At 41.5% G+C, this 13,988-nt stretch overlaps 1 protein-coding gene across 2 annotated transcripts in view; it reads left to right on the forward strand.

Moving 5' to 3' along the window:
- Positions 1-13,988, forward strand: part of CPZ (carboxypeptidase Z) — a 152,304-nt gene that overhangs the window by 127,837 nt on the left and 10,479 nt on the right. For both annotated transcript variants that reach the window (XM_029591839.1, XM_029591848.1), the window contains 2 exons: positions 193-328; positions 1,578-1,717. In XM_029591839.1, coding sequence (XP_029447699.1) covers positions 193-328; positions 1,578-1,717 — 276 coding nt within the window. The remainder of the gene's footprint in view (positions 1-192; positions 329-1,577; positions 1,718-13,988) is intronic.

Genomic DNA, 13,988 nt, shown 5'->3' on the forward strand with positions numbered 1-13,988 from the left:
TATATTCAAGTAAATTGAGATTTGAGTGAAACTATGATGTCAATGGCCATTGATTCAACTACCTTACCAGTGGTAGTGCCTAATGGTGTGTTGATTGCATTAAATGATTTTGTTGCATGGTCACTTGGTACTAAAAGCTTGCATTTTTATGCTGTGTTCTCAAACTAAACTATATCATACCTTTCCTTTCAGATGTTTAAATTGTTGGCAAAAACGTATGCAAATGCACATCCAGTAATGTCAGACAAATCCACCGAAAGATGTGGTGGTAATTTTGCTAGCAATGATGGCATTATAAATGGTGCTGAATGGTACAGCTTTGCTGGTGGTAAGTCTGTTTGTATTGGTGTCATGATAGGAGAAAACACTATTGTGGTCAGAATACTTTATTGGGTTCAGAGAATTTATTTGGAGAAATAAATTACATTAGGGTTAATTTTCAAAACATACTTTCTTTGACCTACCTTTTCCCATTTTGACAATAATTTTCAAAAATATGTACATGCATAAATCCCATATACATGCATGTGAATCAGGGTTGTCTGGGGAATAATATGCAGTTAACTTGCTTACATGCACACTTTTCCCCACACTTGCCAGTAGTAGGTGCTCCAGGGGCTGGTGTTGGGGGCAGAGAAAGCATTTGCACGCATACCTTTGATTTTTGAAAGTGCACATAAATATACACACGCAAAATGTTACACACAGACTTTAGCCCTACATGGGCTGTTGATAATTACCCTCTTTCTAGCTGATTTTAAATGCCGGTGCACGTAAAAAAACGGGGGTTACGCACGTGGCTTAGCCTTGCGCACACCACGTGCATTTTAGAAGGGGCCCGGCCGCGTGCATAACTCCTGTTACACGCAGAAGTGCCGGGCCAAAGAAAAGGGGCGGTTCTGGGGGGGGCGTTCCAGGGGGTGGGGGAGGGGTGGGGCTGGAAGTGGCTGGTACCGGGAGGGAACTGAGGAAAGCCGCGATCGTCGCCGCACAAAAGTTGCAGAAAACTCCCCTTGTGTGCGCCGCGCACACATGCGCGAGCAGATTACATAATCCAGCACGCATGTGCGATCAGCCAGCCAACTTTGTAATGTGCGCTATTCAGAGATAGCTGGATAATATGTCTGGCTTACTCTGGTCATGTCCTAAAGTTAGCCAGCTAAACTTATCCGGCTAACTTTAAGATAGCTGTGTGTATTCAGCGGTGAGACCACACTGCTGAATATATAATGCTAATTAGCCAGCTAAATGTACCCTAAATGATCTGTATTATGTCATAACTAAATATATTACTGGAAAGATTGTCAGTCGCATGGTTTGTGATAGCAGGTTTCTTGAGAAGTAAATAATTCTCCTAATACTGACACTTATGTGTTCTTAATTCTAATATTACGCACTTAATTCTATTGTACTATTACAAGTAATGCAACAATAGTAGTTCTAGGTTTATATTATTTGGAGGGATATAGAAACAATATTAACCATGCATGTTCCTCACATATTGTGTATTGTGACAATAGCAATATCAGCATACATTCTTTTTAAAAGTATGAATTTGTTTGATCTTTGAAATTCAGGTATGGCAGATTTCAGTTATCTTCACACTAACTGTCTTGAGCTTACCTTGGAGCTGGGATGTGAAAAATTTCCCACTGAAGATGTGTTGTATTCAATCTGGAAGGAAAACAAAGAGTCTCTACTGTCATTTATGGAAATGGTACATAGTCTGATTTCATATACTCTCGTACAATTAGTATTTTACTTCTCATCTTTTCAAAGACCTCAAGCAAGGACTAGAACATTGCTAATTGTTAACTGTCTATAATGAGCTCCTGTGATCTTATATTGTAACAAGGGATGTAACGGTGGAGAAGAGATTTTGTATGAGTTGGGGGCACGCTCAGTATAGGCCCCTGAAGCACAAGCAGGTAATATTTATACAATTACAAATCTCTTCCTTTGTTTGCTTTGATTATAATTGGCGTGTTCAGTTAAAAGCCTCAATTCTGCAACATTTCTGTGTGGCTTAAAATGTCAAATATCTGGAGATGTCCAGTCCTCTTATAAAAATATACTCAGGCCAACATGGCTGATATTCATCTGCATCCCATGGAGATTTGCACACCCTTCTGCATAAGTTTTACATTCTTCTGAATTTCTAAGAATAGAGGCCTTACGTATTTAAAATTTGTGAAGGGTTTCTTCCCATGGCCACTTTTAAAGTCAGGGAAATAAATGCTGCCATCAGGGCAATCAGAGAAAAAGATAGAGTGTCAAATTTAATTCAGGAAACTTAAAGGAAAAATATGGAAGGCTTCAAGGAAAGAAAACTAGAAGATGGGCAAGCAAAATGAGTTGTTTCAGTATATTTGGATAATTAATAAAAAACAAAGAAGGAAAGGATCACAAGAAAAAGTGTGGAGAGTTAATGATCAAAGGAGCACAAAGTAAGTCGACTGTTTAATTAGAACTTACTTTAGAGGGCCGTATTTGTGGAGTATTGAAAGAGTGAAGACAGGAAGTTTATTTGGGTTAATTGCTACTTTTATACTGTAATCGTCACTAAGTATTAAATGATCTGCTTATAACCAAATCTCAAGACTTTAGATCTCATCTCATTGAGCACTGATCTATTACTCTTGGCAGTGGCAATGCTGAACAGTACTTTAGTGCTCAGCATCCTTCACTTTATATACTGGTCCCCATCCTTCATCTCCCAGTTACAGTTGTACTCTTTCCCTCACTGGCTACGCATCATCCCCATCTCTCTTTAAGTTCCCCAGGATTCAATTCTATATCCTTCATTCTCTTCTACCCCTTTGCCTTCAAGTAATATTTCTATATCACTCTCTAGCTTCTCCCTGTCTATCCAGTCATGGCTTTCTGAGAAAGATATCTCAGGGGAAATGCAATCTTCTTAACTGTAGCACCTACAGTACTGATCAGAATGCTTGGAACTGTTTGTCTGGAGGGAGGCTTGACTTCTCTTGTATTCATTTTATGCTGTGCCTTACATCAAATACTCTGTAGTAAAGCGAGTCATAAATTTGAGTAATAATAGTAATAACAATGTATAGGGATTGTCACTCACACAGATTAATCTATTTCAGACAGAATGCTGATTCTCAAAACATGCTTCCAGGACATTATTTTAGCATAAATTGTCTTCTTCAGGTCTTCAAGATGTATAATTCAGCATGACATCTTCGTTTAAAACAATTAATATCTAAGGTTTTCTGTATCTTCCTTTCTTTTATAGGCTTTGCTTCTACAGGTTGCATTTCTAAGATTCTGATTTTTTCAGACTTCTGGGTTTTTTATGATAAATCATCTCAATTCATTGTCTTCCAGCTCTCCTACTGAGTCAGCACCATCTTGAAGGGAGCTCCATGAGCTATGAGAGCTTGTCCTCTAGCACAGTATTATAACAGTCCCTGCTTTAATGTGGTTGTCCATATCATTTACGTTTTTACTCCCACCCAATCTCAAACCCCTTTTTAAGTAGTAAGATTTCATACCATTTTGTGTTTGTGCTATTTTTAGGGACCCTTGCTTTTGGTTTTTATTGCTCTTTACTTTTCTCAGAAATTTATCAGGGTTTATTATGATAAGGGCCACACCAAAAACTGACAAAGCCTGAATGGTCCTCTCTTAATTTTATCACAAATACCAACAATCAGAGGACACTTAATTTTGTCATGTACACAAGTGTCCGGTATAGCTGAATAGGTTATCCCATATGCAACATAGTAGCTCAGTTCTTTAAAGACAAAATTGAAATCTTAAGAACAAAAATCCCAAACACAACCAAAAAAGAGATTAAGATGCCCACAAGGGACATAAATATATGGTCAGAGTTTGAAGAGATATCACACATTGAAGTCAAGAACATGATAAAAAAAACCTGAACCCGGCTCCTCACTCAATTGACACCATACCCATAATAGAATTAAAAAAAACTAGCCAATGCAGTAGCTCCAACACTAACTAAAATTATTATCCATTCCCTAGAAGAAGGTTCAATGCCTGATATACTGAAAGGGGCCATAATCAAACCGATCATTAAGAAAAAGAATCTGGACCTCCTAAATCTGAGCAACTATATAGACCAGTTTCAAACTTACCTCTAATAGCCAAACTAATTGGAAAAACTGTCCAAAAACAACTAACAGATCACCTTGAATGTAATAACATATTATATCCTGCACAACATGGTTTCCGTAAACACTACAGTACGGAAACATTACTATTAGCTCTGCCGGACAATATCTTAAGAGGCTTTGACACAGGAACACACTACATTCTGGTTGTATTGGATCTATCAGCAGCATTTGTCACAGTGAACCATAAAATACTTATCGATAGACTAAAAGAAATAGGACTCAACAATAAAACAATAACCTGGCTTGAGTCATATTTAAGCAATAGATTCTTCCAAGTACAAATCAAAAACTCCCTATCTAAAAAATTAAGTTACAAACAGGAGTCCCACAAGGATCGGCCCTGTCCGCTACTCTTTTTAACATTTACATCCTCCCAATTTGCTACCTACACGCGGGACTTGGAATCATACACTACATATACGCAGACGACATACAACTACTGTTACCCATCATAAACACTATTGAAGAAACAATGAAACTGGCCAATATGTATCCGGAAATAATAAAACAGCTACTAAACCAAATGGAACTAGTAATAAATATTGACAAAAAAGAATTCTTACACCTGGAACGAAAAAATATTCTCCCTATCCAGCCTACAATCACAATCAAAAATAATCAAACGGTGGACTTAGCTATGAAAGTACGGAATTTAGGTGTAATAATTGACCCAGAACTAAACATGAAACAACACATTTCACAGAAACTAAAGGAAGGTTACGTCAAACTAATGGTCCTCAGAAAACTGAAACCCCTACTAACTCTGAACAATTTCCGCACAGTTTTACAAGCAATGATATTCACAAGCCCAGACTACTGTAACTCTCTGCTATTAGGACTACCTCAAGTTACCATTAGACCACTCCATATATTACAAAATTCTGCTGCGACAATATTGACAGGCCAAAAGAAAAGAGACCACATCACAGGAACACTTGCTGAACTACACTGGCTGCCTATCGAACAAAGAATACAATATAAAGAACTGAGGTAGATTTTAAAAACATACGCGCGCGCGTACTTTTGTTCGCGCATCCGGGGTTGGCGCGCCTCGGAGCGGCCTCGGAGGGAACTTTCTTTCTAACCCCCCGCACCTTCCCTTCCCTTCCCCTACCTAACCCCCCCCCCCCCCCCCGGCCCTATCTAGACCCCCCCATCTTTATCGGAGAAGTTACTACTGCCTCCGGGCAGTAGTAACTTACATGCGCCACGCGGCAGGCCCCGACACAGGCCGCTGTGTCGGGGCACTCGGCCACGCCCCAGACCACCCACACACCCCCGGACATGCCCCCGATCCCTAACCGCGCCCCTGGCCATGCCCCCGACCGCCCCTTTTTGCAAGCCCCACAGGGGGGGTTTGGGGTAGGTTTGGGGTAGGTTTGGGGTTTGGGGTAGGTTTTCTGGGGGTACGCGCGTATCTTACGCGCATACCCCTTTGAAAATCTACCCCACTATGCATAATTCATAAACTAATTCATGATGAAAAGGCCGACTGGCTTAACACGGCACTTCGAGTACATGTACCACACAGAAACCTGAGATCAGCTAATAAGGCACTACTTACTGTCCCCTCTGTCAAATCAGCACGCCTGACTCAGGTAAGGGAGAGAGCCCTGTCACTGGCTGGACCTGTTGTGTGGAACTCCATGCCACTCAATCTTAGGGAGTCATTTATCAAAATGCGAAAAGCCCCATTAACGCATGCGAAAACGTGTTTAATACATGTGATAGCACCATATCGTATGGTGCGATGCAAATTCAGAAAATAGGAGGAGTGGAGAGTGGGCTGGGTTAGCCTGTCTGCGAAGAGCTATTGCACAGCCATAATGCTGAATTTAACTACACCTCTTTGAATTGTGTTAGGCTGTGTGATAGCTGCCATGACTGTGTGATAAGGTTTCATTGCCTTTTGTGATGTCTCCTGTAAGGCCTATTTGAGGAGAATTGAAGGAGAGAGAGAGAGAGAGAGAGAGAGAGAGAGAGAGCACCTGGCCATAATATCATCGCCAGAGGTAGGTATTTGTATCCCTATGGTAGGCCCACCTAGTAACTCGAGGTGGGGTTTAGGTATGAGTGTAGGGGGTTAGGGGCCACTTTGACATTCTATGCGACACGTACGAACAGAACAGTGGTCCCTTTCCTAAACCCTGCCCTGACCTTTATCTTACCTTTTGCGCCTGCCTCCACGTGATCCCCTGGCACAGCACCCCTTTTCCGAAGCCCCGGGACATAGGTGCGTCCCGGGGCTTTACGCACCTGGCCGGGCCTTTTTAAAATAGGTCCGGCACGCGTAACCCTCCACCATATTTACTCACGTAGGGCTTTTAAAATCTGGGCCTTAGTAAATCAGGTTCTTAGCCAGATAAGTGCTAATATTTAGCCTTATCTGCCTGATTGACAGGGAGGCTTTTCTCCCATGGCCTTCAGCCTGAGGAAACTCACTCCAAGATGAGATTTGTGCAGTGTTCTCTCAAGCTAGCTTGATGGACTCTCTACCTGGGTAACATCAAGCTAGATGGAGAGAACATTGCCCTGCTGGAAAGTGAGTCTGGTGGACAGGGCCTGCTTGAAATGCATTCATGGTACCAGAAAGCAGGCACTTTGGCTGCCTGTGAGGTGAGGAGACAGCACTGGAGGGTGAGTCCTTTCACTGGTGGAGGGTGGGACTTCAAACACAGCATGCACTTTGGGCCACACTGGCTTCCAGCTGCAGCTGGAGGCCTTGAAACACCTCATCTGCAGCTGTGGAGCAACTTTTTCATCAGCCCAAAATTAAGGTGAATATCAGTTTAAACCAAATGTCACCTGTAGAAAAATCTGGGAATTTATGGGTGAAAATCGGTTTAAACTGAAAATGAAGAACCCTAGCTATTTTGTACAACTCTTTTCTGATTTTGTATCTTCCTACAAATGAACAGCACTTTGTATATCAGTAATGCTTTATAACTCATCAGAATAAACATATAAAGTGTATGTTTTGAGTTGATGAGATTACAGGAAAAAGTATTACTCATTATAACTGTTAGATTTAACTCTGTTCAGCTAAAACTTGACAGGATGTATTTTAAAGATGATATAAGTGTACCAATTCTATTTTATGACCCTATTTAAGTAAATTCTTATTATTTGTGGTAAGTATGATCACTTCTCAAATATTATAGCCAGACCACCAAACTCAATTTATTTTATAGTTGTCTGATGAAAGTAAGTTTTAATGAGGCTAACTAGGGCTGAATTAAATCTGTCTATATTGCACATCAAATCTTCCAGATATAAAGATGCAAGATGCAATAAATGTCTGAACTGGAAAGCCATTGTCTACTTTTGAGCAAATACAGAGCAGTAACTAAAAGTATCATATAGATAATCATGACTGAATTACTTCTGGTATGAATAAAATCTGCCAAAATCAATTGAAGCTTTTATCATTTTGATACTTGCCAGATTAATTTTTTGCAGCGAAACAAAATCTATTTAGGTTGCCAAACCACTAAAGTTACACTGTATTTCTGTTCCAGCAATACTTTTGTAAAGTCCAAGCACACAGTGTCCACTTCTGAAAAGGTTTTCTCCCATTCTGTTTGTACAGCGGCATTTTAGTAACTAAAACCCTGCATTGTGTTTCCCTGGTACAGGGTCAGACAACTGTGGTCCTCAAGAGCCACAAAAGGCATGACTTTCAGGATATCCATAAGGAATATTCATGAATGGAGGCAGTGGATGCAAATCTATCTCATGCATATTTATTGTAGATATCCTGTTTGTTTTTCTGAGGACTAGAGCTGGCCACCCATGCCCTGATATTTTTGATATGTACTCTACTTGTACTTTAGAGCAGGGATGATCACCTTTGGTCCTTGAGGGCTCCTAATCTGTCAGGTTTTCAGAATTACACCAATTAATATGCTTGGATTAGACCTGAGGCAGTATATAAGCAAACTACATTACATTACAAGCATTACTACATTACATTACAAGCATTACAACTGAGGCAGTATATAAGCAAATCTATCTTACGCATTTTCATTAGGGATATTCTGAAATCCAAAATAGTAAGGGGCTCTCGAGGATTGGAGTTGCCCACTTCTGCTTTATTTAATACCGAATATAAAAAGATAATTAATATTGGAGGAAATTCTTATAACTTTGCTTGCATTGTATTGCATTTACCAGTGAGATGGTATTAGAAAGCATATGGTTTACATTGCTCTAGTAATGAGGACTAAAAAGTATTTTCAGAGAATTAATATATGGCTATTTCTTAATTATTAATATCCAATAGCCAGGGCTACATCATAAGCTAAGGATCGTAGATGTATCTAGTTAATCAATACACTCCAAAATTCATAACTCATGAGAATACTTAATATATTCTGATATTTAGAATGGAATTTGTGCTAAATCTTAAGAGTTCAATATTCAGCACCACTTAGTCGGATACGTTTGGACTTATCTGGCTAAGTGGTGCTCTTTGAATATTCAGTTGTGTTCAGTGGCTACCACTTAGCTGGACAATTATCAGTTATTTATCTGACTAAATAGTTATCTGGTTAAGTGATGAGCAGGAAGAGGGCATTCCAGGGCATGGCTATTTATCCAGCTAACTTAGGGCCTGATTTACTAGCATTTTCCCCATAGACACACAATGGGAGAAAAGCCTTAAGGGTAGATTTTAAAAGGTACGCACGGGTGTCCATGTGCGCGCACTACCTGGCTCACACACATAGACGCTCGATTTTATAACATGCACGTGCCGGTGTGCGCATGTTATAAAATCAGGGGTCGGCGCGTGCAAGGGGGTGCACATTAGTCCAACTTGCACGCCGATGCCCGTGGTCTTCCCTTGTTCCCAACCCCCTAATCTAACCTTCCTACCCCTTCCCCTAACCTAACCGCCCCCTAGCCCTTTCCTAAACCCTGCCCCGACCTTTATCTTACCTTTTGCGCCTGCCTCCACGCGATCCCCCGGCACAGCGCCCTTTTCCGAAGCCCCGGGACATAGGTGCGTCCCGGGGCTTTACGCACGTGGCCGGGCCTTTTTAAAATAGGTCCGGCACGCGTAACCCTCCACCATATTTACTCACGTAGGGCTTTTAAAATCTGGGCCTTAGTAAATCAGGTTCTTAGCCAGATAAGTGCTAATATTTAGCCTTATCTGCCTGATTGACAGGGAGGCTTTTCTCCCATTCTGTGTCTATGGGAAAATATCTTGATGAATCAGGCCTTTAGTTAGCTGGATAAGTTAGCCATGTTCTGATGGGCCAGACGTGACACATGGTAGGACACCACCAGCTCTCCCCATGGTGGTTGCCTCTAGGTGCTGCCTGCCACTGACTACTGCCTGACTCCTGGACATTCTCATTTGCTGCCTGCCTCTGACCTTAGCCTGGCTTCGGATATGCTTCATCCTTTCCTACTTTAACCCGGCCATGTCAATAGATTTTTCCACTGCTTACCCTTAACCCTTCTTACCTCTTTCTCAATACCTTTTCTGATGCCCATTCCATTGTTTCTGCCCAATCCATTATTTATGCCCATTCCATTGTTTATGCCCTTACCATTGTTTATGCCCGTTCCATTGTTTTGTAAAATCGCAGTTGGTTTCTCCATTTTCTATATGCTCATATTGTTATTTTATTGCGTTTACCCTATCTCTTGAAATTTCTTAACTTTTGTTACCATTGCTCCAGTTTCATGTAACTCTCTTTCCTGTTAATACTGTTCTATGTAAACCGGCATGATGTACCTACGAATGTCGGTAGATAAAAACTGTAAATCAATAAAATAAATAAATAAAAAGACCTGCTGGTTCTGGCACTCAAAGGCTCAACTTGAGGGGAATGTGAGCTCCTGTTGGGCATCTGCCTCATCCTGGTCCATCTGCTGACGGTGGGGATCTGCAGGGCTTCTCCCTGCAGGTTGCGTCAACACCATCTCAACCTAAGTGTTTATGTTTGCAGCAGAGACTTATAAATAAATTGAGCTCCTTTGGTATGGAATCTAGAGTGACTGATTGGGTTAGCAACTGGCTCAGTGGGAGCAATAAAGGGTAGTGGTAAATGGAGTTCACTCTGAGGTGGGGGTGTTATTAGTGGTGTGCCTCAGGGTTCTCTTCAACATTTTCGTGAGCATCAAAGTGGAAGGATTGTCAGGATATTTTTGTCTTTTTGCCAATGATTCTAAAATCTGCAACAGGGTCGACAGCCAGGACGGTGTGGAAAACATGAGAAGGTATCTATCAAAGTTCGATGGATTGGTCTAGCGACTGGCAGCTAAGATTTAATGTTAAAAAATGCAAAGTAATGCATTTAGGCTGCAGAAACCTAAAAAGTAGATTTTAAAACATGCACACGTTTGTACATGTATGCGTGGTTCCCAGCACACACACATGGACGCGACTAATGTATATCATGCGCGCGTAGGCATGCGTGTGTTATAAAATAGGATTCCCGCGCACACGTATGCCAGATTTTAATATCCACGCATGCATGTGCGGGCGGATGGCCTCCGCGCACAGAGGGAGTGAATGTTTAAATTACAAATGGCGATGCGAGTAGGGCTTCCCCAGTTCCTTCCCCTAACCTTATCCTTCCTCCCTCTTCTCCTCCCCTCCCCAACCCCTTAACTAACCCTACCTATCCCCATGTTTTTTATTTTTTACCTTATTGCTTCTTCAGAGCAGAAGCAACTTCTGCATGCCAGCCTGCCCCCTACAAAGACTGCGCCCCCCCGGCCTGCCTCTTTCTTGAGGCCCCGCACTTCGACACATAACGGGAGTTTTGCGCATGGCCAGGCCCTTTGGAAAATGCGTGTGGCGCATGCAGGGCCTAGTCACATGCATAATCCCCAAATTTTGCACGTTTAGGCCAGATTTTTAAACTTATGCACGGGCGTAGATTTGTTCGCGCAACCCGGCGCAAACAAATCCATGCCCGATTTTATGACATGCGTGCGCAGCCGCGCACATGTTATAAAATCCAGGGTCGGCGCACTCAAAGGGGTGCACAATTGTGCACTTTGCGTGCGCCGAGCCCAAGGGGAGTCCCGATGGCTTTCCTCGTTCCCTCCTTGATGGGAACATTTTTTGCGATTCCCCCCCACCTTCCCCTATCTAACCCACCCCCAGCCCTAACTAAATCCCCCCTACCTTTTATTTCTGAAGTTACGCCTACCCAGGCCGCTGTGCCGGAGGACTCGGGACCGCCCCCTGGACTGCCCCCGAACTTCCGCCACACCCCGGACCACCCCGGACCCACCCCTGGACTGCCACCACGCCCCTAGACCCTCCCCCTTCCCGCCTCTTTTTCGAAGCCCCAGGACATACGCGCGTCCCAGGGCTTGCGCGTGCTGCCGAGCCTATGCAAAATAGGCTCGGCGCGCGCAGGGGCAGGCAGGGACAACTTTTCGGGGGTTACGCGCGTATCACTTTGAAAATCTGCCCCATAGCCTTTTAAAACCTGGCCTTAAGGGAAAGGTACAATATTGGAGGTGAAATTCTTCTAAGCACAAAAGAAGAGTGGGATCTGGGGGCAATTGTATCTGATGATGTTAACATGGCCAAACAGGTAGATAAATTGATTCCATAAACTGGATAGATGCTTTGCTGCATAGTGAGAGGAATCGTCAACAAAACAAGGGAGGTGATATTGCCCCTGCATAGTTCCTTGGTGAGACCTCATTTCGGAATGCTGAGTACAATACTGGAGACCGCACCTTCAAAAGGATATAAACCGGCTAGAGTTGGTCCAGAATGTGGCTACTAAAATGATCAATAGCTTTCATTCTAAAGCATATGGGAATAGACTTAAAGATCTAAACATGGATACTCTAGAGGAAAGGCAAAATAAGATTTATGATAGTTCTTTCCAGGGAGAGTGGTGGATTCATGGAACGGCCTTCCAGTGATGGTGTTGAAAACAAAATCAATATCTGAATTCAAGAAAACATGGGTTAAATACAGGGGATCTCTGAGGGAGTGCTGGGAATTGTAAGGCTACATAAATTGGATGGATGGACAGACTAGATAGACCATATTTATCTTTTTCTGCCATCATGTTCCTATGTTTCTACCCCACTTATGGTTTTAGAAATGTCTATTATGTCCCCTCCTAGTTGTCTCTTTTCCAAACTAAAGAGGCCTAGCCCATGTAGACTCATATTATAGGGAGCCATTCCATCTCCTTTATCATTTTTGTTGCCCTCCTCTGCACCTTTTCTAGTTCCCTTATGTCTTTCTTTGAGATGGAGCCACCAGAACTGCACAAAATGCTTAAGATACACTCTCAACTTTGATCAATACAGAGGCAATATGATATTTTCCATTTTATGCTCCATTCCTTTTTGGATCATTTCTAACACCATATTTGATTATTTTGACTGCTATCACACACTGAGTTGAGTTCAATGTATTGTTCTCAAGGACTCCCAAGTCCTTTTCCTGGGTGATGACTCCCACAACAGAACCCAGCAGTTTGTACCCATAATTGGGATTATTTTTCTCTATGTGCATCAGTTTGTACTTTTACACATTCAGATGCCCAGTCTTCCAGTCTCACAAGATCCTTCTGCAGTTCCTCACAATCCATTGATGTTTTAACAACTTTGAATTTTGGGTCATCTGCAAACTTTATCATCTCACTCATTTTTCCCTTTTCCAGATCCCTTATGAATATGTTACACAGTCCCAGAACTGATCTCTATGGTACTCTTCTAATGATCATTCTCCATTTGGAAAACCGCCCATTTAGTCCTACCTGCTGTTTCCTTTTAACAAGTTAGCAATCCACAATAGAAAACTGCATCCTATCCCATGACTTTATAAATATCTTCTGATAATCTACATACACTATATCAACCAGCTCACCTTTATCAATGTGTTTACACCGAGGCAAAGAATTCATTCAATTTTTTCTACTATTTTCTAGTCTGACCTGAGAACCTCCTTTTACCTCAGTCATCTAGTGAACCAATTGACGCCCTCACAGACTTTTACTTCAAATCTACGTGAAAAAGTATTAATTATTAGTTTTTGCCTCTATGAAAAGCTTTTCACATTCTCTTTTGGACTATCTTATTACTGTTTACATCTAATTTACTAATACTTTTGCTCTTGCATATTATCTTCGTTTGGGTCTGCTTTACATTTTTTGAAAGATGAACTTTTCACTTTAACTGCCACTTTAACCTCAGTATTAAAACATGCTGGTAGTCATTTAGTTTTTCTTCAGCCTTTTTTAATGTATGAGACATATTTATCTGGGCTTCCAATGTGGCATTTTTAAACAATGCCCACGCCTCATTCAAACTTTTAATCTTATAAATCATTAATTTTTTTCATGGTTCCATCGTTTCATTTTAGTCTCCCTTTTTAAAGTTGTATGCTACTGTAGTAGTTTTACTTAATGATCTTCCTCTATAGATTATATCTAATTTGATTGTATTATAATCACTATTGCAAAGAGGCCCCACTACAGTAACACCTAGTCTTGTGTTTTACTGAGGACAAAATCCAAAGTAGCTGCCCCTCTTGACAGTAGGATTAGTTGGAATCTGTAAAAACGTAACCGTTCTAGCATGTCACCAAGTAACATTGACCCACTCAGTAGTGGAGTAATTGAAATATCCCATTAGCATTCTATTGCCAAATGTATTTGCCTTTCCTATATCTGCTAGCATTTCACATTCTGATTCTTCTGACTTGGTCAGGTGGATGTTATACTCTTACTCATTACACATAGAATTTTGATCCATATGGATTCCACGGTGCATTTTGTTTTATATCTTTTTGGTAGTGTGTCTCTTAACAGTCATGAGTGATGTCATTCT

The sequence above is a fragment of the Rhinatrema bivittatum genome, chromosome 1, assembly GCF_901001135.1.
Source record: "Rhinatrema bivittatum chromosome 1, aRhiBiv1.1, whole genome shotgun sequence".
Taxonomy (NCBI): Eukaryota; Metazoa; Chordata; class Amphibia; order Gymnophiona; family Rhinatrematidae; genus Rhinatrema; species Rhinatrema bivittatum.